Source organism: Mustela erminea, chromosome 1, assembly GCF_009829155.1.
Source record: "Mustela erminea isolate mMusErm1 chromosome 1, mMusErm1.Pri, whole genome shotgun sequence".
NCBI classification, from domain to species: domain Eukaryota; kingdom Metazoa; phylum Chordata; class Mammalia; order Carnivora; family Mustelidae; genus Mustela; species Mustela erminea.
The window spans coordinates 20,264,913-20,292,824 of NC_045614.1; the positions used below are offsets into that span (position 1 = coordinate 20,264,913).

General features: G+C 55.1%; 1 protein-coding gene and 1 long non-coding RNA gene across 3 annotated transcripts; one reads left to right on the top strand and one right to left on the bottom strand.

Moving 5' to 3' along the window:
* Positions 1 to 659: 659 nt before the first annotated feature.
* On the top strand, positions 660 to 27,910 carry MAPKAPK3 (MAPK activated protein kinase 3). Of its 2 annotated transcripts, none has more exons than XM_032320899.1 (11): positions 660 to 881; positions 1,152 to 1,428; positions 19,444 to 19,583; positions 20,587 to 20,651; positions 21,116 to 21,195; positions 23,039 to 23,162; positions 24,366 to 24,441; positions 24,769 to 24,893; positions 25,401 to 25,486; positions 25,757 to 25,837; positions 26,472 to 27,910. In XM_032320899.1, exons 2-11 carry the CDS (start codon positions 1,204 to 1,206, stop codon positions 26,622 to 26,624), a joined length of 1,155 nt encoding a protein of 384 aa, XP_032176790.1. In that variant the 5' UTR covers positions 660 to 881; positions 1,152 to 1,203; the 3' UTR covers positions 26,625 to 27,910. The 2 variants fall into 2 exon arrangements, with proteins under 2 accessions (XP_032176790.1, XP_032176798.1); XM_032320907.1 differs by having other exon boundaries at positions 660 to 851.
* On the bottom strand, positions 2,336 to 7,698 carry LOC116577552. The gene is made up of 3 exons (XR_004280534.1): positions 7,548 to 7,698; positions 3,410 to 3,608; positions 2,336 to 2,475 (listed from the first exon to the last, which is right to left on the bottom strand). It is a non-coding gene; the product is annotated as an uncharacterized LOC116577552 (long non-coding RNA).
* Positions 27,911 to 27,912: the final 2 nt, after the last annotated feature.

Here is a 27,912-nt window from a genome sequence, read left to right on the forward strand (position 1 = left end):
AGTTGTTTAACAGCCTGTGATGGGAAAACTTGCTCAAAATACCCAAGATTGTCTAAGATGGGTTCAGAATAGAGACCTAAAAGTGGAAGGGAACGCCACATAGCTAATATAGAGTATAGTGAGTGGGAGGAGGACACTTTTTAAACAGGACACCAAAAGCCCAAGCAATAACGTGAAAAGTTAATGGATCTGACAAAATGGGAGTTTAGGATGATGTCTGGTCTATGGACACTGTATCCCAAGGGAAAAAAATAAGCAACGGATATGAGCAGGAGATGCACAGAAAGTGAGAGACACCCAGAGTCCCCAGGGACTGGAAGGGTGCGAATCACAACGAAATGTTACTTCACTTGTCCTGATGGCAAAAATTAAGACTTTAGGTACGCTGGTGGTGGGCCACCACTAAGAAAGTCGCAGGACTTACAAGCCTCGCTGGAGGGCCGTCTGCAGAGTACAGAAAAGACGCCGGACTCAAGTGGCTTCCTGAGGCTCCGAGAGAAACAAGACTTCCTGCGCTGTCACTTCCTAGGTCGCTGGTAAACTCCGGGCTCACACAGGCCTCGCGGGTGTCGGGAGAACCAAGGTTTCCACCCTCTTCGAGAAGCCACGCCCCCTATTCTGTCCGGGCTCAGGGGCGGGGCCCGTTGGGGCCTCCTTCCCAGCCGGGTCCTGCCAGGGCCCGCCTGGCCCTTTAAGGCTGACCGAGCCCGCTCCAAGTCCGGGACGCGCGGGGTTGGGGGGGGGGGGCAGGGGAGCGGTCACGTGGGCGGTCCCCGGCGGGACTCGGCTCTAGGAGCTCGCGGCCGCGGGTTCCCGGGACTGGGGTCCTTGTCCCTCGCCGGCGCAGCCAGGTACTCTGCTGTCAGGGACGGCCTCGCCAGGTACACCCTCGTAGGGCTCCCTCCACCTTCCGCTCCCAGACCCTCGCGGCCACTTGGCGCCCAAACCCTTCCCCTCTTGACAGGTGTCGGGCGGGACTCGCTAGTGCCTGGTTGCGCGACCACCGCCCCCTGCCTCGAGTCCATACTCTCGGACAGTTCGCTTCCGACTCCCGGCCCTGTCTGCTGCCCGCAGCCCAGCCAGGATCGGGGACTCCGGCTGGGGTGTACTGGAGGAGTCTGAGCGGAACTCATTCTTCCCTTCTCCCCCAGGTGGCCCTGGACGCGCCAGGCTGGGGTCGCCTGTGAGCGCCCCCCGGGGGCCATGGATGGCGAGACAGCAGAGGAGCAGGGGGGTCCTGTGCCCCCGCAAGGTGCACCCTGCGGACCTGGCTCGGCCAGCGCTCCTGCCGTCGGGGGGCGGCGGGAGCCCAAGAAGTATGCGGTGACCGATGACTACCAGTTGTCCAAGCAGGTGCTGGGCCTGGGTGTGAACGGCAAGGTGCTGGAGTGCTTCCACAGGCGCACTGGGCAGAAGTGTGCCCTGAAGGTCAGTGACCCCTCACTGCTCCGTGGGCGACCTGGGAGGCCCAACAGCAGAGGCTTGTGGGTGCACCGTATGATAGATCAGTCTCTCCTTTCTTTCTCACACTCCCCTGTGAAGTCAGGCTCCTGGTCCTCCTTGCTTTACAGACAGGGAAAACAAGGCTTAGCCTAGCTAAGCTCGGGGTGTCTCAGAAAGCAAGGGGTGGAGTCAGTAGGGGTAGAGTCTGTTGGACCCGGAAACAGGGAAGGAGTGGTTCCTGACTCTGGGGTTATGGCTGGGCCTATGTGTTCTGGCCAAAGGCGGGAAGCCCTCACTCAGCTTGGTTGTTCCTTCCATGAGAAGCTCTTCTTTTTTTTCATGAGAAGCTCTTCTGACTGGAATGCAACTGAGTTTCCTTCTGCCTAAGGCTGAGTTCCCACCGAGGCTTGGGGTGGTGCTGCTTTCTCTTGTGGCCCCTGACTGCCCCCGCTGGAGTGATGGGTGGGAGCCTCCCAGGGCTCTCTGGTGGGCAGGGATAGGGCCCATCACACCTGTGAGCAAGAGGTTGCTGATGGGCTCCGGCTGAGTCACCGGCCCTATTTTGAAAAGGGTAGGTCCTGCTCCAAGCCTGACTCACCCTGGTTCCTGGGCAGAGGGCGGGCCAGCCATCTATCTGTGTCACACCATAGGCTCCCTGGAGGCCAAGAACTCTCTGATACAAGGGGAATCCAGGGAGTTCTGGGGGTGGCTGATGTAGCCACATAGTTCTCGCTTAAGTCATTTAGTTCTGGGCCGAGGACCTACCCCCTACCCAGAATGCTCTGAATCTGTGGTCACTGGGAACCTGACTCAACTGTAATTTGTGCCAGTGGCCACCTGGACGGGTAGATCATGGCAAAGAAAGTGGCTCCTGGACGTTAGAACACAGCAAAGGATCTTCTCCTTTTACAGACATAGCAATTATGAGCCTGAGTGCAGGGTTCTGTGGATGTGGCTCTAATCTCTGGCCTGCGTTTGCCAGCTCCATAACCTTGCACTAGGTCCTGGACTCTGGAAATCAGGTTTCTGGCTCTGTTCAGGGGAAAAGATAAGGAGATGATGTGAACTTGGGAGGAGACGATGCCTGTAGAGTAACTGGTACTGGGCCTGGTGCAGGCCTGGAGAGGTTACAGGACTTATTTAGGTCATAGTGTCTGCAAACATCTGAGCAGGGACCTGGGTCCAACTCCCTGTGTCTTTCCCAGGGGCACTAGGGCTGATGGGATGGGTCTGGAGGAGGCTCAGGGCTGGGCTGGTGAGGCTGAGTCTCAGATACGACTTCTTTACCTACTAACCCTACTAACTCTGAGTCCTCCAGGGGAAAACTGGCTCTTCTCGGGGGGTGAGTCTCTACCCTTTCACTCAACATCATCTCCCCGCTCTCACCTCTGTGGGTCAGGGGCAGTCTGGGTGGATAGACAACGGGCTGACTGAAGCCAGAGAACCTCTTCTTACTACCAAGGCTTTGGCCCTGTGAGCCAGGCCTGAGCTCTGACCAGCCCCTCTGGTGTTCCAGAAGCTGTGAGCCAGGCAGAGATGGAGTGAGAGGCCAGAGATCTGGGACCCAGACAGCACCAGCTTTAAGCAGGGCTGGGTCTAGGCCCTTCTCCATGGGTGCTGTGTCTGACAAGGGACTTGGGGACACTTCTGACTGCAACGGTTTCTAAAACACCTCCTCTTGAATCTAGGACCTCAGTACTTTCTCTGTTCTAGACTGGGAATAGGGCAGGCCTAGAACAAATCTATACCCCTTTAGGCTTGATGGGTGAGTGTGGCTGGGGCTACTGCCTTGGGACCTTCAGGAGCTGGCCTCTAGGAGGACATGGATTAGATGTGGCTCCCACTCCAACATCTTCCTTGACTTGCCTCCAGTCCCCCTCTAGTGAGTGAGTTTGGAAGTTTCTGCCATCTGGCAGGTCTTTACCATCTTCCAAATGGCACTAACGCCACTTCTGAAACATCATACCTGTCCTGTGAGTGATGGCTTCAGCCTCGAGGAGGAGGAGTGTGGCATTTTTCTGCTTAGCTTCTGTCCCCTGCCATCTCTGCCCTTCTTGGTGATACAGGCCTAGGTGGTATAGGACAGGACAAGTGCCTGTCCTCTTGGCCCTGTTGCTCAAGACGGCAGAGTGCTTAGCCCAAAGTCCGGAATGTAGCAGGCACGCCTAAAACAGGACAAGTTGTGGTCAGTGTCCCCATAGCTGTTACTGTTCTCCAGGGGCCCTGGAGGGAAGGCTCCTTCCCGGGGTGCTGGGCCTCTTCCCCTCAGCCCCTTCCACTGTCGTGGTCCATCTTGGCCTTGCTCCCACCCAGTGGCTCCCTCCCAAGGCCAGCTTCTGCTGCTGGTACGGTCATTCCACCCTCCGTTCCACCCTCAGCACTTGCTGCTGACTCCTTGGCAGGACCTAGAGGGGACTGCCTGCCAGGTATGGGGGGCAGGAGGCTGCTTCCTACTGACATCTTGTGCCCCCTCCTAGGCCTGACTGATGAGCTGGTACCCCTCAGTTTCACTCCTAGCTGGGTACAGCCCTGTATATCTGTCCCCCATGAGTCACCCCACCACATCTGAGACACAATCCCTCAGTCCTTATCATGTGTATGAAAACTGTGACTGGGAGTCAGTGGTCGGAAACCATATAGCTTGACTGGGATGACAGACTGTAGCAGAGGCCAGGTTTCCTCCCCTCCTAACTTCCTGCCCAGCCCACTTGGGGTCCTCTCCCACACAGCAGGCAGGAGTGACTGTGGCACTTAGATAAATAAACAATAAAAAAAATTAAATAAATAAATAAATAAAAAAAAAATAAATAAAATAAATTAGAAAACAACAAGAGGTTCTGAGAGGACAGAGAGGGTTCTGCATGTGGGGAAAGTGGAGTCTTCTTTCCCGCCCCTGCTCTCCGGACTCTGGGGCTCGGGGCCCTCCTCTCTGACCACTGGAGTATGTCGGAGGTCCCTGAGGCTCCCCATGCCTTCCCCTTCTCTTCTTCATCAGATGGAGTGGAGTGGTGGGGTGCTGGAGCCCAGGCTGGGGAGCTGCCCCAGGGCTCCATGGGTGCGGCCTGCCTGCCAAAGCTGGCGCTGGTGAGCCAGAGTGGAGGCCGGGTGGGGCTGCCAGGCAGGCCAGGTACTTTCTCATTTGGCAGCTGCCACCCCCTCACCTGCCATCTCCAGACTGGTCAGATCAGCCTGGGCAGGGCCATCTGTTACCGAGTCAACAACTTGGGAAGCGCGTGGTAGGGTGGGCAGCCCTGCCAACCCTGTCTGATGGAGTCCCCCCAGGAGGGGTTTCAGTGTACCCAGCCTCCTCCCTGGGCCGTCCCTCTTCTGGAAGGAAAGAATTGGGGGAGCTCGTGGGCTTCCATGCTGCTGGAACCTGCTGAACTGTCCGGGGTGGGCCATTGGCTGTTTAAACAAAGATCCTAGGAAGGGCATCAAGCCCTAAAGAATGCCAGTAGCGGAGTTTGGGGGCAGAGATTGGTTGTTTTGAGCTGCTTCATACCTGCCCAGCTGGCCTTGCTCGCAGGTTTAGAAGCTGTGCTCGGAGCCTGCACCTCTGCTGGGGATCCCCTCTGCTGGGAGGGCCAGAATCTTCCCAACCTCTCCAGGAGCTGATGCCATCTCTCCAGGCTTCAGGCCTTGCTGCTGTGGATTCTGATATATATATATATATATATATTTAAAGATTTTATTTATTTATTTGGCAGACAGAGATCACAAGTAGGCAGAGAAGCAGGCAGAGAGAGAGGAGGAAGCAGGCTCCCTGCTGAGCAGAGAGCCCGATGCGGGGCTCGATGACAGGACCCTGAGATCATGACCCGAGCCAAAGGCAGAGGCCCCAACCCACTGAGCCACCCAGGCACCCCTGGATTCTGATATTCTCATAGACGGCTAGTAGTTTTCTAGACTGTTCTGTCCAGCAGGCCCCGTTCCCAGTGCATGATACGTGTTCTCTTACCTAATTCCTGTCTTTCCCATTTTGTGGTTACTGTCACTGACATTCAGTAAGGTCAGCGACTTGCCCACCATGCACAGCTGAAGAGTGATGGGAACCTAGGCATCTGATGCCACAGTCCTTGTATTTAAGTCACCCCATGCCTTATGCTAGTTTATGGGGACAGAGGAGGGTCTCTAAGACGAGGACCCCTGGATGGGTCCTGGCGTCCTCCTGCATGGCTCCGCTGGGAGCCCGAGTGGCGCTGCTCATATCTCTCTCTCTGCTCAGCTCTCCTCGCTGTGTAGGCTCTGCCCGTGAGTGGACACACGGTCCCAAAGGCCAGCATGCAAGGGACATGATGGCTGTGGGGCTGTCTCAGAGAGGTTGTGTGGTTCCTCTCGAGTTCCTTGTGAGTCTCAGACAAGCCCAGCCCAGCAGCGTCCAGACTGCCACAGGCAGGAAGTGAGGTTGGTGAGTGGGCGAGAGGAAACCGTGTCTGGGCTGGGCCACCCAGGGGAGACTTCCTGGAAGAGACTGCCAACTTTAATCCAGGCCTCTGGTCTGAGAAGAATGTGGATGACAGAGGAGGGCATAGGGTCTGTGTGAGGGCATGCCTGGTGTGGACCGCTCGGCACCTGCCGCGGAGTTCTGCTTCCCTACTTCCAGCCGAGGGTCCTGGTCAGACGCGGTGCATCTCAGTGGGGTAGGCGGCCAGGCCCCGGCAGACACTGGGAGCCATAGAGGGACTATGTGGAAGAAGAGGCCTTTATACAGGGCCTTGAAAAAAAAGTCAGCGACTCCCCCTCTCATTCTCCCTCAACTCCTGTTCATACTGCACCCCCAGGGACCTCTGTCTGTCTTGGGTGTCCTGCCTCACTAAGCGGGCAGAAATCCTCCTTCCTTCTCCCGGAACTTTCTTTCCTAATGTCGCCAGAACCCTCTTGGAGCACTGTTGTTCAGGGTCCTCGAGAGGCTTCTCGGTCTCCTGCGCTGTGCTTTTAGTTCAGGTCGTGTGTGAAGGGCCTGGTTTCTGTTGACAACAGAGGTCTGTTATGTCTCTGCTGAGGTCTGTTACATCTCGGGGAAGCCATTTATTTCCCTACTTGGATCCCTCATCTTCTTCTCCGAGGGCCTCCTTGGGATATCATCATGGGATACTCCTGGGAGAGGGCAGTAGGTGGAGCGTCAGCTTTGTGGTCCGCTCACCTCCTTTGGTTCCAGCCTGGTGACTGGCTGCCGGGTGTCCAAAGGTGATGGTCACCAGGCAAGAGTCGAAGACAATGACCATCCCTAGGTTTGGTAAGAGTGTGCCCCCCCCGCAACATATGTGGGTTTGTTGCTCTCGGGGCAGAAGAACACGTCTCCCGGGGGCTCCTGTGTTTCTTCCAGGAGAATTTTGGTTCTGTTATGCCTTGTACCTGTCTGCACGAGATCTTTTGTGTTCTCACATGAGAGGCTGTCTGAGTGCTTTTTTTTTTTTTTTTTTGGTGGCACGTTAATGACCTTTCTGAGGATTCCCTTGGGCTCTTGTGCACTTGGGGAAGCCAGCCCCTTGTGGGGTGAGAAAGAATAGTGTGAAAAGAATTTTGGGTCCTGAACTCCTCCCTACCCTCCCACCCTTTTGGAACTAAGTAGATTAGGCCCTGCATAATCGTGAATAAAATCCTATTGCTGGGAACCATGGGGGTTTTGCTTAGAGCAGGAGAATAAGAAGAGGCTGCTGTTTGGGGGAACAAGGAGCCTCAGGAGGCCTTTTCAGCACTGGACAGGCCAGAGACACTGAGAATATTGATTTTGAGTTTTCTTGCAGTTTTGGTGTTAGAATTGCCTTTTCCTTTAGGCTAGGGCTTTTGTCCTTGCTGCTTTCTCTTTGTGACGCTTTCTATTCTTCTTAGCTCCTTGTCGCTCTCATTTCTTCTTTCCCCTCTCTGTTTCCTTTGCTGTCACTTAGTTCCTCCCCTCTCTGGCCTTGTTACTTTCTGTCTTAAGAGTTTCAAGCTTAATGGGCCTCTTCTCTGCAGCCCACAGGCCAAGGGCAGACAGCAGACAGATGGAGGCTAGTCAGGTGCCGGGGATTCATGCGAGTCACCCTGAAAGTCTCCCCAGACAGGGTAGGGTAGGCGTCGGACAGAAAGGAGGAGCTTCTGGCTGTACCCATGCCACTCACAGTGTCCCCTCCTGCTGCTGGCCTTGACCAGGTGCCGGTAGCCTTGGCAGCCAATGCGGTGGAGTCAGGAACATTTGGGCCAAGCTTGTAACCCGAGGAGTCCCCTGTGGAGTGTAGGAAGTCAGCTTCAGTGGCGGCCTCCACTGTTGGGTCTCCTTTTATGGCTCAGTGGTCTGAGACTCTTGCTCAGGACAACAGTGTGAGGTCAGGAGCACTGTGACTCCCGAGGTTTCTCTGGCTGAGACTGAGGCTGAGGAGAGAAGGGGCTGGGGTCAGAGCCAGTGGGAGAAACCTGTGGAGGGACTGAGGCCTTGAACATGAGGTACAACCTCCCTCTGCTCTAGGGGACAATATTGCATGTGAGCTTCCTTGCACGGGCTGGGACGAGCCCTCCAGAGCACCTGACTCTCTAGCCCGCACTCTGCACCTGACCCCGTGACCTGGGACACTCAAGGCTATTTTCGGGGGTGTGATGGGCCAGGGCCTGGACTCTCTGGGTGCCACACTCATCACTCCATTCCTGAGGGTTCAGCCTCCAACAAGGGACACACAACTTGCTCTGTAGATGCTCCCCCAACACAAACAAGCCCCCTTCTCAGAGTGTGGCAGAGGGACAGGCTGGTAGCCTCCACGCTATCTGGCAGCAGTGGCACTTGGGGCAGAACTTGGGTGTGGGGGTGGGGATAAGAGCACCCACTTATCCCTTGAGTGCTTCCTCTACGCTGAACCCAGACACAGAAAAATTTAAGAATGGGTTGTATCACTCTCCAGTCACGGATGAGGACACTGAGATTCCAGAAGGCACAGATACACCTCAGAGCAGCCTGTCTGGTCTGTGTGGCAGTCAAGTTGTGGCTCTCAGCCATCCCTGGGATGCCAGACCTCCCTCCCAGGCCACAGTCTCCCCATCTGTAAGATTAGGGGCTGGGCACTCTGCTGGGTGCCAATTGTGGGCATTGCCAGAGAGGTGAGTAGGGGTGCAAGTAGATAAGCAATGTGGAGACTGGCTAGAGGGGGCCCCAAGATGCCTCTCCGAAGCTGGCTGGTAACTGGTGTCGCCAGAGGGACAGTCAGCTGTGAGACTCCACCAGCAAGGTCTGTGTTCTGCTATGGACAGGAGCTCTGGGGTTAGGACTTAGGTTGGAAGACCCCTTTCCCCTCTACTCCATTGCCCAGTCAAAGCCTTTCGTCAGGCTGAGCCTATACCAGGGCGCATCCTTACCTGAGGAAGGACTGAGAGAATGGGGATGGGTCACCATTGCCTGTTCCTGTGGCAGGAGCATCCCTCAGTGTGGCCAGGCCACTACCCTGGTCTCTCCGAGGAGGACTTCCCCTTCTTCATGGCTATGGCTCCATGGCATAATCCAAGACCAAGAAGTTTTCCCAGGAGTTGGAACCCTCAGAGTCCTCAAGCAGAAGAGGAGCAAGAAAGGGAGATCAGCTGGGGGCCTGTGGAGATTGGAAGCCCCTCTGGGAGGAGCCTGAGTTAGGCCGTGGCTGCTTGTGCTCACTCAAGCCTGTGTGGGGAGCTGCAGGGACATGGATGGAGCCCAGGGAAATGGGAGAGATGCCAGCAGATACGATGTTGGCTGTTGGCTTCAGAAAGAGCAGGTCTGGGGAGCGGGGGTGTGGAGTCAGAAGGTTTCCTAGGGTCTCTGCACTATGCCTCCAGGAATAGTCCGGTCTGTCTCCCCTCTCCCCACCCCAACACACACATCTATTCCTTTGTTATCCTCGTGACACCTGCTCCGGGGGGACAGGGACTAGCCGTCACTCTTCTCAGAGCTAGAGGGTGTTGGCTCTCCTATTACTACGGCCAGCCAGGGGCATGGCCTGCTGGGTGCCTCAGCAGGGGTCCCCTGGGCATGGCCTCACTTGCCCTAGTCACCCTCTGCTTAGGGAAGGTGGCCACTACCCTCTGTAGCCCCACTGGCTATGTGGGCATCCCTGTGGCACAACTGGCCATTTGGGGGCACAGACTGTGGCTGAGGTGGGGGTGTCTTCGCCAGAAGGGACCATTAAAGGGACATTGCTTCTGAGATGAGAATAAAACACTTGCGTTTGCTGAAATTTTCTAGTCTTAGGGTGAAAATGTCCTATTTTTACACTGTCATAGGAGAAATAGAACCAGGGTAATGTTTCACCGATAATGTAGCTGATTTTGACAGAAAAATGCTTTTTTCCTCTACAAAGTTTAAAGGAGGATAATAGAACCTGGACCCTCACAAGCCCCTGAGTGGCCTCTCCTCAAACAGCCCTCTCAGAAGGTCTGAGTGGAGTGCTGGGATCTGGTACCTGCCTCGGGCAAAGGGAGTTCTGGTCCTGCCACTTACTCCGGGTGTAATTTCTTTTTTTTTTTTTTTTTTTTTTTAAGATTTTTATTTATTTATTTGATAGACAGAAATCACAAGTAGGCAGAGAGGCAGACAGAGAGAGAGGGGGAAGCAGGCTCCCCGCTGAGCAGAGAGCCCGATGTGGGGCTCGATCCCAGGACCCTGAGATCATGACCTGAGCCGAAGGCAGAGGCCTAAACCACTGAGCCACCCAGGCGCCCCCGGGTGTAATTTCTGAGAGAGACAGAGGATGTTGCAGCTCTCTCTGTGCCTCTTTCCCCTCCTGTGAAGTAGATACTGACAGTCCCAGATCTGCCTGTCCTCCCGTCCTCATTGCCTTGTGTGAGGAGACTGCACACCCATTTCCACAGATGGGGAGCCGGAGCTCAGGGAGGTTAAGGGATTGACCCGGAGTCACCACACACTTCGCAGAAAGGGCTATTGCTCAAAAGGATGCTTGGGGCAGCTGAGGGGAATAAAGGCGGCTGCTGCCTGAGAGAGTCGAGTTGTGCCCCTCTTCTAGTCTGCCAAGCTGAGAGCTGAGCTAGTTCCCTGGCTTGGGTCCCCAGGGAACCTTGGTCCCCCAACCCAACCCACCCCACCCCAGGATCCCTCCCCGGAGATCAGCCATCTCACCCTCTCACCACACTGGAGGGGCTGTCCCTTCCTCACTGGCCTTTTACAGCAAACCAGGCTCTGTAGACTCTTGATTCTTTGTCCATTTTCACAAAGCCAGGTCCAGTACTCTCTGTCTCAGGGTTTGAGACCATTTCCTGCGATCTGCTGGTTTGCAAGGGGTCTGTCTCCCCTTGGTCCCATAGGCTGCATCTGGATTGCCCCATTTCTGGAGGTGAAGAGTATGGGGCCACCTCAGGGCAGACCCAGGGGAATCCTGGAGCCAAGTGAACCTCAAGGCCCATTTCCACTCTGTACGTACTTGGCGTGGTGCTAATCTGAGTTCTCTCTGTGTTCTCATTTCATCCTCATGGCCACCTGGGGACATGCTTACTGTCACTGCTCCCATTTTCCAGATCGGACCAGTGAGGCTCAGAGAGGTTGATGGCCTGCCCAAAGAGGGAAGTCCAGGTCTGTCTGACCCAGAGTCCTGTGCCCACATGAAGCTGATCCTTCATAGTATATGGTCTCTGGCCGGGGACAGTGGGACCCATGGGCCTGCCCCAACTAGCACTTATGTTTCTGCTGTCCCTCTCCCTCCCTGCCTTGGAGCCCAGCTCAACTCCCTCTTTCTGGAAGTATTCTGCCCCTCTCCCACCCATCTCTAGCCCTCCCCAGACCCGGCACTTCTGCCTTTGTTTCCAGGTCGTTGGTGGCTGGTGAGAAACATAAACTGAGTCTACCAAAATTTAGCAAATTGAAGGAGTCTTGTGTTCCTGAGACTTGACAATTTCCACACATGTGTTGGATCTGCTGTCGACAGAGCTCACTGTGAAGACAGCTGGCATGGAGCCTCCGCCATCCTCTCTCCCAGGACTGTGGTGGGAGGTGGTCAGGGAGGCTCCAAGCCTATCAGTGGTCCTACCCTCCCTCCCATACTCTACCCCCTGCCATCAGGTGCTCTGGCCTTGGCCTGGAAGGGGGTTTTGGGGGACTCTTCTTCTTCCTGGGCCCCCTTGGCTGGGCTTTCCTGTCTTTTTGCTCTGCAAGAAAAGCAGCTGTCTGCCAAGTCCCGACTCTCAGTGCCCAGCTGTGTGACTTTGGGCAAGTTACTTAACCTGCATACTATCCCTGCTCCCACTTTCCAGATGGGACCAGTGAGGCTCAGAGAGTCACAGTTTCTCCACAGTTAAAAGGATGACACTGGTTCTTCTCAGGATATGGTGAACACCAAATGAGGTGGCATCTGTGGTCAAATGCCAGGGCCAGCACCCCACTGGCCGAGCACTGGGGAGGGACAGCTGCCATGAAGGAGAGGCTAAAACGGATCTGCTGCTATCGGTCCCTGAGCATACAGCTGGGGCCTGGGTGGTTGGGGTCAGTAGTGTCCTGTGAGCTGACCTCCCTGGAACTTAGCCTCTGAGGAGGAGAGGCAAACGGACAGGGCAAGCCAGAGGACAGGCTATGGCCAGAACTTAACGAAGTGAGGTCTGATCTGGCACAAGGCCAACTAATCCATAGCTGCGAAATTGGTTCCATTAGCTCCTTTAATGAGCTACGAAAGCTGGGGAAATGAGTCTGTGTGAGAACAGTGGCACATGTCTGAGGCTCTAATTTGAAACTGTGGTGAAAAAGTTAGAATTGACACTGCCAGCATCGCTCCAAGGAGCACTGGTGTCCTCGGGTGGGGTGGCGCTTTGGGTGGGGGGGGGCCTGGCTCTGGCTTTCTAAGAATCCTGAACTTGAGGTCAACCTGTACCTGCCCCCCGCCCCCCCACCACATCCCTGAGGCTGTGGCCTCTGCTCTGAGTGGGCAGAGCGGCACGTGGGAATCGGGGGCCGGCCAGAAGCCAGGGTAAAGTGTGTTAGAAGCCGTCACTGGTGCCAGCAGCACAAGGCAGGCGTGGTCTCAGCAACTAGCTATAAAATGAATTTAGCTTTTCCGGTGGTTTGTGTCTTTCATAAAATCAGGGCTTTGTCTAATGGGAAAAATAATGCCAAATAATCAACACTGGGAGCCAGAAGGGACCTTAGACATGACTGAGCTGAATGCTGTCATCAAGGAGGGAGTGTGGTAGGTTCAGAGTGCTTTTTCTTCCCTAGGACCTCTCTCTGTGGAGAATAGAGGTTTCCCCACAATGAACAAAATGGGAGTCTAAGACCTGTATTTCCCTATACCATTCCATTCAGTTCTGCTGCCCGAGTGTTTGGCATTGACTGTGATGTGGTGAATAGCCCAGAAATGCAATTCTTCAGTGTTCTGGTCTGCCCTTGCTCGAAGCTGGGGTAAGACCCCCCCAGTGGGAGAAGAGGTATTGTGGGGGCACATACCGGTCCTTCTCCCTCTCTTGTCTCTGTACTCTGGCCCAGAACAAAGCTGGAATCCCCAGAAAGTAGAGGGTCTGGTGAGGTTCTGTCCAGCTCCCGGCAGGTGTGCCAGGCTGCAATGCCATGCGCTGGCCTCAGTCTTTAGGAAGGAATTTATGGGTTCATGTGAATCTTTCTGTATCTTGCAAAATTGTTATTGAAGACGTTGTCAGAATGTTATACTTTTTCCTCATGTAAGGTCTGATGCTAAATCTCTTTAATCATTTGGTCTTGAGGGGCATCTGGGTGGCTTGGCTGATTAAGTGTCTGCCTTCAGCTCAGGTCATTGATCTCAGGGTGCTGGGATCAATTCCTGCATCTGCCTCCTTGCTCAGTGGGGAGCCTGCTACTTCCTGTCCCTCCACTGTTCCCCCTGCTTGTGTTCTCTCTCTCACTCACTCTTCCTCTCAAATAAATAAATAAATAAAATCTTTTAAAAAAAAAAAAGAATTTGGTTGTGGAAAAAGTTCAACGAATGTCTGTGCTTCTCTTCGTGGAATGATAAAAGCAGCAGAGTCTATCTGGTTTCCTTCTTTGCCAAGACTCTCAGGAAGCTCAGAATCAAAAGATGTCCTCAGTTATTAGTTACAAGTTTACATGGGTTTCTGGTATGGTTTATTTTTCTCTGTATTCTATTTTTTTTAAAGACTTTATTTGTTTATTTGACAGACAGAGATCACAAGTAGGCAGAGAGGCAGGCAGAGAGCCTGATGTGGGACTCGATCCCAGGACTCTGAGAACATGACCTGAGCCAAAGGCAGAGGCTTAACCCACTGAGCCACCCAGGCACCCTTCTCTGTATTCTAAAGAGAATTGGACGTTTCTTGTTTTAGTCATACTTTTGGATTATAAAATGCCTGAACTCCTGTTGTCAATGAGTAGAGCAGTGGAAATAATGGGACTTAGAGTGGCACACTGGGCAGCAAGAGCTTCCGGATGTCTGGTCTCCAGGAGGTTCTCTCTGCTGTAAGGATGATGTCTCTCAGGCTGTGGGTTGTCATGAAATCCGGAGTTAGTATTTCTTAATTTGTTAGTGCCTCACTGGCGGGAGAGATTGCAAGCCAGCTCTCTTCCCCCGGAAGGAGTGGGTGTTCCCACAGAGGCCACAGAGCAGCTTAGCCCCGGCTGTGGGTTAATTGGCTGGGAGTGTGGAGGAGGTTGGGTGAGGGGAGGCTGCCTTTCCAGGCTGGCGGCCTGGGGGCTCCTGTGTGTGAGACAGGTGGAGAGACTGAACACTTTTTACTTGAGACGAGCCCGGCCCTGAGGTTAGCTAGATGTGGACACTAGATATGTGGGTGAGTATAAGGGCCTGGGTAGGTGGGTTTTTCTGGGACTGAAGTAGGGTGTTGGGGGCTTGTCCCAAAGTTGTGTCCTCACAGAGCTGCTACAGACATCCCAGTTCCATCTGATGCCCTAGGAGAGCAGACAGAGTACTTTCACATCTCTGGGCCATGTGAGGTGATGTGGAAGACAGGGCCCCAATGGGAGAGGAGGTCTGAATCGAGGGGTCTGTCCTTGGCCAAGGTGGTCACAGGGTGAGTAATGGCAGCAAGACCCCCAGTCTTTCTTGGGTGTCTCTCCGTGCCCAGTACTCTGGTGGGCACTTCAGAGAGAGAGAGAGAAAATATTGGATGAATAAATGGACGGATGGATGGGTCCCACTCTCCGGGCGTTCGGAGTCACTATTGCAGGGCCTGGAGACACACATGCCCACGGCCCTACTTTCATGCATGTCCCCTACCCCATGCTCCCTATACCCATGTGCCCCCCAGGGACACACCCCTATACATTCCTGTATCCATGTTCTTGTGCAACCCCCCACCCCTGTGCACCGGCACCCATGCACATATTCATTTCAGAGCAAGCTTCCCGAGGCCTATAAGCAGTAGTTTTGGTTGGTGCCTCCCCCTCCTCTCATTTCCCCTCAGGGAGGGGTTGTCTGGACACTCTCTCAAAAGTCCCTTCTCCTCCCTGTTCAGCCTTGCCACACTCCAGCCTGGTGGCCCCCGGGCAGTGACTTCATCCTCCTGAACCTCTCTTTTCTCAGTCTGTAAATTGGGGTTGCCAGCCGCACCCAGCTCGCCTCACAGGGCGGCACCAGCATTCCCATGAGATAAGGGGAGAGTGTGTTTTGTAAACTGCAAATTGTTTTCCAGTCCAATGTTGCTCTCGCTTCCCAGATCCTGAACTCGGGAGCTCCTCCACCCACATGGGAAGCCCATCCTTGGCTGGGACAGGATGCAGCATGGGGGCGGGTGAGGAGGGGGCCTGGCTAGTCCTGAGGCTCCCATTCCTGAGGCTGCTGGGTGGGTGGGTGGGGCACAAGGTCTCTCCACCTCAACCTTCGCTGGGGTCATCTGTCTGGTGGGGTTGGCAGGGGTCTCGGCCGTTTGGCTGTTGGCTCTGGGGGCAGCTTGGAGAATTTGGCAAAGGAGAATAGGGAGAAGGGAGAGGTCGAAACCACTTCGTCAAAGCCTGAGGCTAGAGCAGTGTCATTTGTTCAAGGAAATGTCATCTCAGATCTGATGCTCATCTAACTTCAGTGGGACCCACACCTCAAGTATGGCCAGGAGCCCCACCCTTAGGAGAAAGTCAGGATTCTGCCTCATGAGTGTGTGGGTGCCTGCCGGGTGCTTGGGGGAGCTGCCCAGGAGCCATCACAGACCCACAGCTTTGGTGGACCCCTGGGGGGCCGAGGGGATATGGACTGGGGTAAGCCTGGGGTCTGCCAAACTGGCTGGTCAGAAGCCTACGCCATCTTCTTTTCTTCCCCACTGTGACTGGGGACCAGGTGGCCCCCATTGGGTTCAGGCCTTTAGACATGTGTCCATGGAGCTTCAGGGGCTGCTCCCTGGGGCGGTGGTGGGGGAGGGGTCCACTGTAGTTGCTTTGCAAGGAGCCCCTGACTGAGGTTTCCTTTCTCTCAATCTAGCCCAAGCGCTGTAGCTCAACTTTAGGGAAACAGAGGCCCAGAGAGGCAAAGGAACCACCAAAGTTCATGCGTAGAGTCAGAGTAGAACCAGAGCCTCCTATCTTCTAGCCCTGTGCTCATTTCCATGACTGCGAAAATGAGGCTCTTGCTTGGGGATATCTTTTATGAAGGGTTGTGTGGACTCACATCCCTGCATGAATGAAGCCAACAAATTGCCATTTATAGCAATGGCCTTGTGGGCCGGAGCAGTCAGGATGGGCTCCTTGGAAGAGGAGGTAAAGTCTGGTTTACCAGGGAGGGTGGGTAAGGCACCGTGGGGAGCAAATTTGGCCAGGTTGTCATGTCTCTCATTGTTGAAACTTCCTGGGTCTTCCTCAGTTTAATCTTATTCTGTCCTCATGATGGGTTGTGAGGGTTTCTTCCTCTTAACCCCACTTCATAGATTTGTTCTGTAAATGAACATGAACCATTACATGAGCCAGTACTCTGTGTGAGGCCCTGAACCCCATTACCGTGACCCAGGGATGACCAGGGAGGCTGGCTGTGCCCTTGTGGGCCCACAGTCCGCTAAGGGAGTCAGACTGGTGCCGGCTTGGCTGGGGAACCAGACGTGTGGTCTGCGACCAGTTACTTCCCCTAGTTGTGCCTCCATTTCTCAGCTAAGGAACAGGAATAATGAAGCCCCTTGCTCCTAATATTTATAAAGTACTCAGAACAGAGCCAGGCACGTTGAAAAGTGCAATATCTATAAGCATGTGTTTGTTTAAAGAGTTATCAAAGGAACAAGCTAATTGTAGGTTGTGAGCTGCACAGGAGGGAGGTAAAAAGGGCGATGACGCGGGAGCTCGCTGGGAAGCTGGAAGTGTTTCTGTCTTGGTGGGGGTGTGGCTCATGGGGGGCGGTGCAGCTGTCAAAACTTCCTGAGTTGGGCTCTTGAGACCTGTGCATTTTACTGTGTGTGGCGAGTACCTCAATGAACAACACATACATATTTATAAGAAGAAAAGGTGAAGGGAGACTGAGGGATCCTTGAGGTCCTCTTTTGGCAGCGTAGTCAGGGAGGGCTTCTGAGAGGAGGCGATGCTGGGGGGACTCCTGGAAGAGGAGAAGGCGCTGGCTATGGGGAAGGCAGAGGAGGAAACTGAGGCTCAAGGAGGTTTGGGGCCACACTCAGGGCCAAGCTGAGGGATCGAGTGACAGCCCAGGAGGTTCGTTGGCAGCTGGACCTGGGTGGGCCGGATCCTGGGCTCTGGCGTCCGTGATCTCCCCTGCAGAGAGGCCAGTGGGGGCATTTACTGTGTTTTCTGGGGGCAGCCTTCTCCCCAACCCTAGGCATGTTCTCAAGCCCTTGACACTCAGAAAAGGCCCATTTTAATCCGTGTGGGAAATGGGTTCCTAAATATGGACTGAGTGGGGTGGGAGGCAGTCCGAAGCTCCAGCTCGGGGCGCCTCCCCCTGCTCCTCCACCCCAGCAAAGCACAGGGTGCAGGCCCAGGCCCTGAGCCCTGTGGGCCCCTCTTTGGCCGTCCCCTCCCCTCCTCCTCTCCCTCCCACACCTTCCTTCTAGCACTGCGCCCATCCTCTTACCCTTTGTTCAGGAGCAGGCCAGCCCTCCTTGGATTACCCTAAAGCTGCTTTCAGCCTGGGGGGAGGTAGAGAGGCAAAAACCCTAGGGCAAGGTGCTGGGAGGTCTTTCCAGAGGAGGAGACATCTGAACTGAGCCCAGAAGGTTCCTCAAAAAGAGGGAGTTGACCTGATGGAGAAGGAGAAGGGCAAGGGTGTATGTGGCATAGGCAGAGTGAGGGCTGTTTGGGTCAGCAAGTACGTCCTTCTGACCAGAATGGGAAGGGTTGGGGGCCAAGGGTAGCGGGCAGTGAGAGGAAGGCAGGCCTGAATGCCAGGGGAGACGGTGGCTGTTATTTGGAGGAACGGGCGTGGGGATTTAAAGGGTGGGGGCAGGAATAGGTGGGGCTGGGGACCCCACTGGGAGGTTTCCAGCTGTGTGCTTGGGATTTTACCAGAGGAGAAAGAGGACCTCGGAGTAGGGGTGAAACACCAGGAGCAGGGCAGAGTGAGGAGGGGGTCCAGGAGCCAGCCTGGAGACCTCTACAGGACACTGTCAATCAGGCCAGCCTGGGGAGGAGAAGGCTGGGGGCAGGGAGGCCACGCAGGAAAGAGTGCAGAGGAGACAGAGTGGGGGTAGGGAGGATGGCGCATCTTGGGTCCCGTGGCTAGAGACTGGGCTACACCTGGCTGGAGCCACCTCAACACAGTGGGGCTGAGCTGACGTGGTGAGTGGGGGTGACTGAGCCCCCACCCCCAGCGCTGTGAGCAAGAAGCTGGAGCTCGGGAGGTGTGTGGGCACGGAACTGAGGATGTTCCGGGAGGCAGAGGCAGCGTGAGCAAGGGACTCATGGTTTCCAGGCGGGGAGTCTGTCCACAGCAGCCTCTATGCGCACCCCCACCTGAAATGCTTGATGGAGCAGGGACCCCAAACCTGGTGGAGGGACTTGCCTACGTTCTTGCACCCCAGGCTAGGGTCAAGGTGAGCAGCTCTAGAGATGGAGGAATAGCCACGGAGCAGCAGATGCGAGAACCTTCTGCCTTCCTCTGTGCCTCAGTCTGCCTTTGCCTAGGGAGCTTGATCCCAGAGTCTGCCCCACCCAGGGCCCTGGTAGAGGGGAAACCATCCCACAAAGGAGGAGACCAAGGCCAGAGACAGCCCAGGGTCCTCTGGGTGCTGAGGGAGATGAAGCTGTTCTGAGCCTGAGGCTTGAGTTCTGACCCTGGTCCGTAGTCCTGAGCAACTCGGAAATGAACAGGGCAGGGTCTCAGGTGAGCAGTGGTGTGCGAGGATGGCTGGTCGGGCTCTCCGCCTTCTGGATCACCTCACCCTGCAGGCTGACTTCTCCTCCCCCACACCTCCTCCAAACAGGACCACTCCAGGGCCTTGCCCACTTCTGGTGATTGACCTTCTGACTGGCAGCCATAGCCTAGGGCTGAGTTAACCTGAACAGGGATCCTGTTGTCCACCACCCACTATGGGCCTTGCCGTGATGCATCCTCTGGGGATGACTCCGTTATGACTCCATTTTACAGAGTTGTGGGCTGAGGCTTGGAGCTGGGAATGTTTGCCTGTAGGTCACACTGAGTCACTGGAGGGATTCAGTCCCAAACCCAGTCCTCACCAGACCAGGCTGGCCTTCCCTTCAGCTAGGATCCCTCCTGCCCTTGGACTCTACCTTTGGGTCTACAACTCTGCCATCCCCTTGGAAAAAGGCAGTTCCGGGGATGTGTGACCCCTGGCCTGGAGTCTCACATCTGACATGTGAGTCTACAAAGCCCATCAACTGCCGCTTGGCTTGCAGTCCTCATGAAGAGAGGCAGGGCTCCTCTCAGCGGCCTCTGAGCCTTTCCAAGCTGTCAGCCACCTCCCGGGGCCTTCTTGTGGTCATTGGACCACAACTCAGGGAGATCTGGATTTGAATCCTCATTCTGCCCTTCATAAACTGGGTGACTCGTGGGCAGGTCACAGGCCTCTCTGAGCTTCCCTATTCTAGTCTGCAAAGTGAGAGCAGTGGTACTCTCTGGGTGGCTGCTGGGGAGGTGGGCTGTGTGCCTGACACTTTCTGTGCCTACTTGCCCTCAGCTCCTGTATGACAGTCCCAAGGCCCGGCAGGAGGTGGACCACCACTGGCAGGCCTCTGGCGGCCCTCACATCGTGCAGATCCTGGACGTGTACGAGAACTTGCATCGCAGCAAGCGCTGTCTCCTCATCGTCATGGAGTGGTACGCTGGCCCGTCCCGCTTCAGTGCCTCGTCGGTACACCCATGGCCCCTGGGCTCCATTCTTCTATGGCCCCTCTCTGCTCTTAAGATAGCAGCCCCTGGAGGCACTCCAGCCCCTGAGGAGTAATGGAGGGGCGGGTGCAGGCTATTCCCACCAGGGTGGGAAGGGAACTATGGGGGGCTCCAATATGGCCTCCATGGGTGTGATCTCACTCTGTGAGGAGGGGCAGGAAGAGTAGTCAGAGAAGGCAACTGGAAGCCTGAGTATGTGGGTACAGGGGATGTGGGAGGAGCAGGATACACACAGTCACCTCTGCTTTCTCCTTCCTACATGGGTTTGGGCTCCCATGGTCCCAGGAGACCATAGGGTAATCCAGGAGCCAGTGGCCTCTTCTACCTCGGGCTTTCCCAACAGCACTGTGGCTCAGCTCTAGCCTTCCTCAGACGCTGGGTCTTGTGTCTGGACCTTGAGCTCCTCCCCATCTACCTTTAAGTGCCCCCTCATCCTACAGGTTAGCAACTCTCGAGTCAGATTTGGGGTTCAGATCCTGTCTCTGCCACCCACTCGCTGTGTGTGATTTGGGGTAGCTCTTAACCTCTCTGAGTTTCTGTAACTGCCATGTGAAATGTGGAGGAAGATTTTAATGTGGTCCTCGCCCTGTACCCAACTCCATTCTCAGTGCTCCACACATCCTGCTTACTCAGTTTGCATAACTCTGTGACTTTGGTGCCATAAATCCCATTTTACAGAAGAGGAAGTGGGGGCACAGAGGTAAAGGGACCAGGCTGGGGTCGCAGAGCACTGTAGGTGTTCAGAAAGCAGTGATAATGATGATGATTGACATTCCTCCCTTCCTTGAGGGAACTGAGACTTGGACGAGGGTTGGGCTGCTCTAGGCTCAGCCAGGTGGAGGCAGGCCCAAGCTCTGGGCCCATGATTGAGGGCATTGGTAGGCTGACACCTGATTCAGGGGGCCCTGCTTCTAGTCACTTTCTCTTCTAGCATGGAAGGTGGTGAGCTCTTCAGTCGGATTCAGGAGCGTGGCGACCAGGCCTTCACTGAGAGAGGTACGTGCATGCAGCAGGACAGTGGAACATTCGGACGGAGACGGGCTGCACAGAATTGCTGTGCAATGCTGGGCAAGGCCCTGCTCCTCTTTATGTGTCAGTCTCCCCTGCTAAACAAGAGAGGGTGGGACAGAGTGTCCAAGGAGTTCCATGAGTTTGTAACACATCGTCAGAGATGAACTGTCCATGGCCTTGGGATGGAGGCTTCAAAGCCTCTAGGTGCCATCCAGCACCTGAGCTGGGAAGAGATAGCCCAGGCCTGAGGAAAGAGGTCCAGGTGGGTTGGGGCATCTCCAGAGGGAATTAGGATGACGGGGGTGGGGTGTAGAGGGTGGGTGTCCTGGGTAGCTGGACTGCTATCACCATCTTGTGTTGTTCTGGGGGCATGGTCGGAAGCCACATGGGTGGAAACCCCAGGTGCCCAATCTTTGCCTCGTACCACCGCCCCTCCTCTGTGTCTGCAGAAGCTGCAGAGATCATGCGGGATATCGGCACCGCCATCCAGTTCTTGCACAGCCAGAACATTGCCCACCGAGATGTCAAGGTGAGGCTCTTGGTCGGGGGACCAGAGAAGGGACAGCACAACCCCCAATGGCTCCCAGCACCCACCCAGATGGAGGCACGTTTCCTTGATCATCATTCAAGGCCTTTGCCCCCGAGCCCAGACTGCTCTCCTTAGCCACTTCTTCCATGGTTCCAGCATACTCATCCTGCTCTAGTCAGATGGGTCTCCTTGTATCTTTCAAACACTGTGTACTCCCAATAGGCTTCAGGATAACTGAGTGCCTACCTCAAGCCAGTAGACCCTGACAAACATCTTGTTTAATCCTCTCATAACCCTGTGGAATCGGTTACCCATTTTACAGATGAGGAAAACAAGTCTCAAAGAGATTGTTATCTAGCCTAAGTGGCGCAGGTGCCACACTGGTGTTCATTCATTCATTCTTTCAGCAAGGATTTTTTTATTTTAAAGATTTGTTTATTTGAGAGGGAGAGTGAGGGGAGGGGCCGAGGGAGAAATCCTTCAAGCCAGCTCCCTGCTGAGTGTAGGGCCAGCCCAGGAGCCCAAGATCACCACCTGAGATGAAACTGAGAGTCAGATGCTGAACTGACTAAGCCACCCAGGGGTCCCCAATGCCAGCATTTGAAGGGAAAGAAGCCATTAGCTGGGAGACAAAGAGGAACAAGTGGAGGTAGTCCCAGTTCCTGGGCCTGCCTGCCCTTTCAGTGGATGGGCTTCAGACATGTTCTGGAGGCTCAGCTCTCCAAATGTCCTATCCAGGGTCCTCGAGGTCATCAGGATCAGATGGGCAAAATGCAAACCATGAGAGCCCCACATGCATATGCAGACATGTGCCAGCCACTGTCAGAGTAGAGTCGTGAGCCCTGCATGTCCTGAGCCCTCTGCCCCAGGCATAGATCATTGCCCTGAGGTCTGTTTCATCCTGAGACTGGGCCAAGAGGAGCTCGGGGACCAGTAGCAACATCAGGTTCCTCTTCTGGCTGAGTACTGCCAGCCCACTTATCCTTTGATTCTAGATACACATGGAGCCATGACAGACTCACCTTCTGAACCTTTGCTTTATTTTGGCCCTGGCTTCCTTTTTTTCCCAAGGAGAGAACAGTCTTCTGTAGAGTTGACTCCCTTGTGGAGACTAAACGTGCTTTCCTGTTTTCATCCCAATCCAAGGTCAGAGCATCTCAAATAGAACCAGAGAAAGGGCTTTCATTGGCTCCAAACTGGAACTCCATCTAAAACCCTGTCCTTCTACCCCAGCTCTGCTTGAGGGTCCCCTCCTTTCCTCCATGGCCCTAGATCCTACCCATTCATTAAGAACCAGCCTTAGGGCTGCCTCCTCTATGCAGACCTCCTCACTACCTTCTTACCTCAGACCTCTCTGTGCTCTGCAGCCAGGAAGAACTGCCCCTGTGCAGCTCCTGGGGCCTGAGGTGGGGGCCTTCTCCCCAAGAGCCTCAGGCAGGCCTCCCTGCTGGCTTGTTCTAGATTGGGTAACAGATGAGCGCTTGGGGACATGAGAGCCTACCTTGCCCCGGAACCCTCATTTTGGTATGTCATGGAAACATTACCAACTCAGGCTCCAAAGTTCCTAACCCTGGGCTGTCTGTGGCCCTTGGCTCTTCACAGCTTTGGCTGAACACTTGCCTCTGTTCCCCTTCTGTGAAAGGAGTAAACACGTCCCAGTCACTTTGGTCTTTTCCATATTTGACCCACACTGTTGGAGACCAAGGCCCGGGTCTTTTTCATGAGATGGAGCTGGCTCCTCCTGAATTGATTGAGGTGAAGGAAGTCTGCCTGAAGGTCCTCTAGGGTCCCTACCCACACCTGGTGCCTAACTCCAGACCCATGCTTTATCTTCCTGGCCCAGCCTGAAAACCTGCTCTACACGTCCAAGGAGAAAGATGCAGTACTCAAGCTCACCGACTTTGGCTTTGCCAAAGAGACCACCCAAAATGCCCTGCAGACACCCTGCTATACTCCCTATTACGTGGGTGAGTCCTTGGGATGTGGTTTGTACGTTCCTGTCGTTATCGGACCCTGCTGTGGACTGGGGCAGCCCCGGGGGTTGCAGAAGCCAAAGGGTTAAAGCAGAGTAAGGAGGGAGGGAAGAATCCTGTCTTCGTGGAGGCGGTGACGTGGGGGGCCGGAGGCTGCAAAAATATTCTCCCAAACTTCAGCTTCTGCTTTTGAAAATAGATCCAGGAAAATTCTTGCTGTGGCCTGTGAGCTGAATGACATCACAGTAGCTCTAAATATATATGTGATAAAAGGCTGCCATCAGCTTGGGACGGAGCCCAACCGTGGTTGTTTTTCTCCAGTTTTTATCTTTCTGGGATTCATATTCAGAAAGTAGGCAGGACTTTCCGATTACATTGGAAGGATACAAGGCACCAGCCCCTTGTCTCAAGGGAGAGGGTCCCTTAGGCCAGGGCAAGGATTGGACTAGGGGTGTCACCTACTCAGACTTCCTTGGAGAAGCTCCCTGCTCCCTTGTGAGTGGGCAGCCCAGATCTAGAAATGCCCCTGCTGAAGGTACTCTTTACCCGAGAGAGGGGATGACTCCCATTACAGAGGGCTCTTTCCCCTCAGGGGGTGCCTTCTAAGAGAGCTGCTTAAGGAGTGGGGAGCCCCAAGACAGCTGAAATGGTATCCTGTTGGCCAGCATGTGTTTTGCAGTATTTTGGCTTAGAAATCTTCTGGCCTACCCATCTCATCGCACAGGTGGGAAGAACAAGGCCCCGTGGGATGGTAGCCACGTTGGAAGTAAAAACCGGAGCCTTGCCCCTGGCCTGTCCTTGCATGTCGCCTAGGCTGTACCTTCAGGGAGACAAGGGACACAGGGCCGCTGGGGGGCAGAGGCCCTCTTGCCTGTGGCAGGATCCCACCTAATCCCAGATTGGCCTTCTCTCTGTTTCCTCCCTCACCAAGGCCAATATCGACCCAAAGAAGCTAGGAGGCTATCATTCGTTATAGCCCAGCCTAAAAGCAGGTTTATTTTATTTTTTTTTGTAAGCTTTTTTTCCTCCCCCAACTTCACACACATGCTGCCTTCCCAGAAGGTGCCAGACACCAGTCTGCTTTGCCCCACCCCCAAACCCAGGCACCTGCTCCCCACCTTGCTCAGGCTTCAGGCTCCTGTCTGGGCTCCAAGACCCTTGGCGCTGAGCGCCCTCTTGTGTCCTCTGCTCTGGTAGCTCCTGAGGTCTTGGGTCCAGAGAAGTATGACAAGTCGTGTGACATGTGGTCCCTGGGCGTCATCATGTACATCCTGTGAGTACCACCCATCCCCTGGGACCCTCAGTACCACTTCTGACCCTCACCCAACCCTTGTGAGGGGCTTGAGTGGGTCATTCTTCACACAGGCTGCCCTTCCCCTCTGGTCAGGGGACACCCCTCCTTCAGGTGGCCTCAAGGTCTCTCCTTGCCAAGGGCAGATGGCAGACCTAGGAGGAGCCCAGAGTCCAGAGGGCTGGTCTTCTGGCCACGGTGACTACCTTGGTGGTTGCCTGTCTTCCCAGTCAGGGATTTGGGGAGAAGAATGGGTTCACCCCGCTGATGCCCTCATACCTATGCCGAATGACCTCCACTCTCTCCCAGCCTATGTGGCTTCCCGCCTTTCTACTCCAACACGGGCCAGGCCATCTCCCCAGGGATGAAGAGGAGGATCCGCCTGGGCCAGTACGGCTTCCCCAATCCTGAGTGGTCAGAGGTTTCTGAAGATGGTGAGTGAAACTCTCTTCCCCAGCTTTCTCCACCAGACCCCATTAGCCTTCATTCTGGGAGATACCATGTCAGTGTCAAAGCAGCCTGTTTTCAAATCCTGGGTGTTTGACATCCCACCTCCCGTATTCCAGCTGTGTGACCCTGAGCCTCAGTTTCTGTATCTGCTAAATGAGCTAAAAACTAGCCTCCTCAAAACGTTCTCTGACTCCTCTCTTTCTGAGCCTCAGTTTCTGTATCTGCTAAATGGGCTCAAAACTTGCCTCCTCAAAACTTTCTCTGACTCCTCTCCCTTATTAATATTTTCCCTTTGGGGAGCACAGACAAATTTGCCCTGTATCCATTCTCTATGGCTGCTTAATGAGTTGCCCCAATTCATGGTGACTTAAAACAATAAACAGTTATTAGCTCACTTTTTCTATGGGTTAGGAATTCGGGAGCCTGGGCAGAACTGGGGCGACTGGCTCTGAGGAGCTCTGCAACCGCCCCACACTCCCTCTCTTCCCCAGCGAAGCAGCTGATCCGCCTCCTGCTGAAGACAGACCCCACCGAGCGGTTGACCATCACACAGTTCATGAACCATCCCTGGATCAACGTAAGTGCCTCCTTGTCCTGTGGCGGGCAGCGTGGCAAGCTGGAGGGGGGCTGTGGGCAGGGGGGTTATGGCTCCAGGGGCTCTGGGGTAGGCCACAGATGTGCTGCAGGACCCCGCTGAGAGCCTGGCTTTGCCCCTGCTCCAGTGGGGCTCCTTCACCACCCTGAGACTTGCTTCCCATATCTGAGACCAGGAGAGAGGGGGTGGGGGTGGGGAGCCAGTGCCGCCCCAGGTGCCTGTTCTGATCCATGGATTTGGGGCTCCTTCCAGCAATCGATGGTGGTGCCACAGACCCCCCTCCATACCGCCCGCGTGCTGCAGGAGGATAGAGACCACTGGGATGAGGTCAAGGTGGGTGGATATTGTCTCAGTCTCCCAGGGTTTTGGGAAAAGGGACTCTAGGGTGGTGGCTGCTGAGAGCCTGGGTCATCAGCCCCTTCCCCGGGGCTAGAACCTGAGGTGTCACTGACTGCCCAGGGATCCAGCTGGGGCACTCAGAGCACAGGGCTACAGGGTGCTCCTGGCTCACTGGGACTTGGGGTGCGGTGCTCAGTGAAGGAAGGGGTTTTGGCCATAGCCCCCTTACAATCTACATTTGGGAGGGTGGTCAGCCTGGTTTGAGCAGGCTGACCAGCAGTTCAGAGCCCCAGGGCACCCTGGGCACAATCTTTGGGCTTAAGTGCCCTGGGTGTGCCACGAGAGGGTATCCCCTGCGGGCCTGTGGTTCTTAGCAGGTGACATTGGTCCAGGTCCCTGTCCTCCTTATGCTGGTGTGGTCGCAGGGAGTCACTGTACTCTCTGTGCCTTGGTGGGTAAGTTCAGTGTCTACTGCAAAGGACCATAGTGTGGGTTAGGTGACACAAGGGGATGGCTCAGGCAACAGAGGCTGTCGTCGCCCTCGTGGACATGAGTAAGGGGCTGGAGGCAGGTGGGCGATGGCTCCTGAGGCCAGTCCATCCTGATCTCCATGGACATATGTCACCAGGAGGAGATGACCAGCGCCCTGGCAACCATGCGAGTGGACTACGACCAGGTGCAGATCAAGGACCTGAAGACCTCTAACAACAGGCTGCTCAACAAGCGGAGGAAGAAGCAGGCGGGGGGCTCCTCTGCCTCACAGGGCTGCAACAACCAGTAGCCCACGGGGTCTCCCATGAGGGCCCGGGAGGAGCTGCCCTCTCAGCCTGGGGCCCAGACCAAGCGTGCTGACGCCCTGACCCAGAGGGCCCAGAGTCATTTTTTTTTTTTTTTTAAACAAAAGAATCATTTTGCTGTGTTTTAATTTGTCACTTGGAACTTCAGGACAGAGGCCCGTGACTCCAAACCTCTTTGGAGGGGGCCCAGAGCCTGGGAGTTAGGGAACCATCTGCTTCAGTGGCAGCGCCTGTGGTCAGAGTGGCCCAAGGAATATGTGGCTCTGTTGGGCTCGCTGGGGCATGGCTTTAGACTTCTAGGCCATGGCAGTGGTGGCCGTGGTGGTGGGCTTCCCTCCACCCTTGGAGACACCCCACTGTCAGCTGGGCAGATGGGCCAGACCTTGGGAAAGGCATCTGGCCATTGGTTGCCATGGTGACCAGGGACAGACTTGTTGTCTGAATGCTGATTGAGAGCAAGGGAGGGAGAAAGGGCAACTGAGGGTCTGCCTCTGTGGCCTTGGGGAGGCTAGTCTCCCTCACACTGCTCAATCCTCTCAGTCTTCCTACTTTTGGTCTCCTGAGGGAGGCTGCAGGGCCAGTCTCCCTGCCTCACTGGGTGGTCCAGCCCTATCTTGTTGCAACCCCATCCCCCAGGGTCCCTGGAGCGCCCTCCCTGCAGAGTCCCTGGGCCTAGTGATCCTGTTACTACCCCTTACCCAAAGAGTGACCTCTCATCTCAGGGGAGGGGGGAGGCATTTTTAACCCTCTTCTACTTTGGAAAATGTCACTATGACGAAAGCCAGTATGGTTCTCCTGCCCCTACCCACTCACTGGTTCCCAGGCAGGAAAGCTTATCTGTGATGGTTTGCCCTCTGCCTCGTCCTGGTTGACTGTAGGGGCTACGTCCTCGGGTACTTTTGTGAGAGTGGATGGCTGGGGGCAGGACCCAGGGGCTCCCCATTAATCAGGGATCTCTTTCTGTACTCTGGGTTGGACCCAAGGCAGTGGAGGGCTGCTGAGTGATACTTAGACGATCTGGTCCTGGGTCCTGGCTTCAGCCTGAGGTGGGAACAGAGAGGACCCCTTCCTTGCTGGTTCGGGCTTACCCAGTCCCATGCTGCCCATGCGTTAGGGTTCTTGGTACCTGATAATGGGCCTGACAAGTGCCTGACACCCAGCCTGGTTCCTGACCTGTCTCTCACTGGCTGGGAAACCCCAGCCCACGTCACATAGGAAAACACTGCTGGGTTTTACATCTAGATAGTAATAAATACCATTTTGGCATTTCTT

Bases quoted from the DNA above. Each gene is read 5' to 3' on its own strand.
- MAPKAPK3 (XM_032320899.1), top strand. From the start codon at position 1,204: ATGGATGGCGAGACAGCAGAGGAGCAGGGGGGTCCTGTGCCCCCGCAA. The intron at 23,163-24,365 runs GTGAGTCCTTGG...CTGCTCTGGTAG, and splicing joins CTATACTCCCTATTACGTGG to CTCCTGAGGTCTTGGGTCCA. The intron at 25,838-26,471 runs GTGGGTGGATAT...ATATGTCACCAG, and splicing joins ACCACTGGGATGAGGTCAAG to GAGGAGATGACCAGCGCCCT.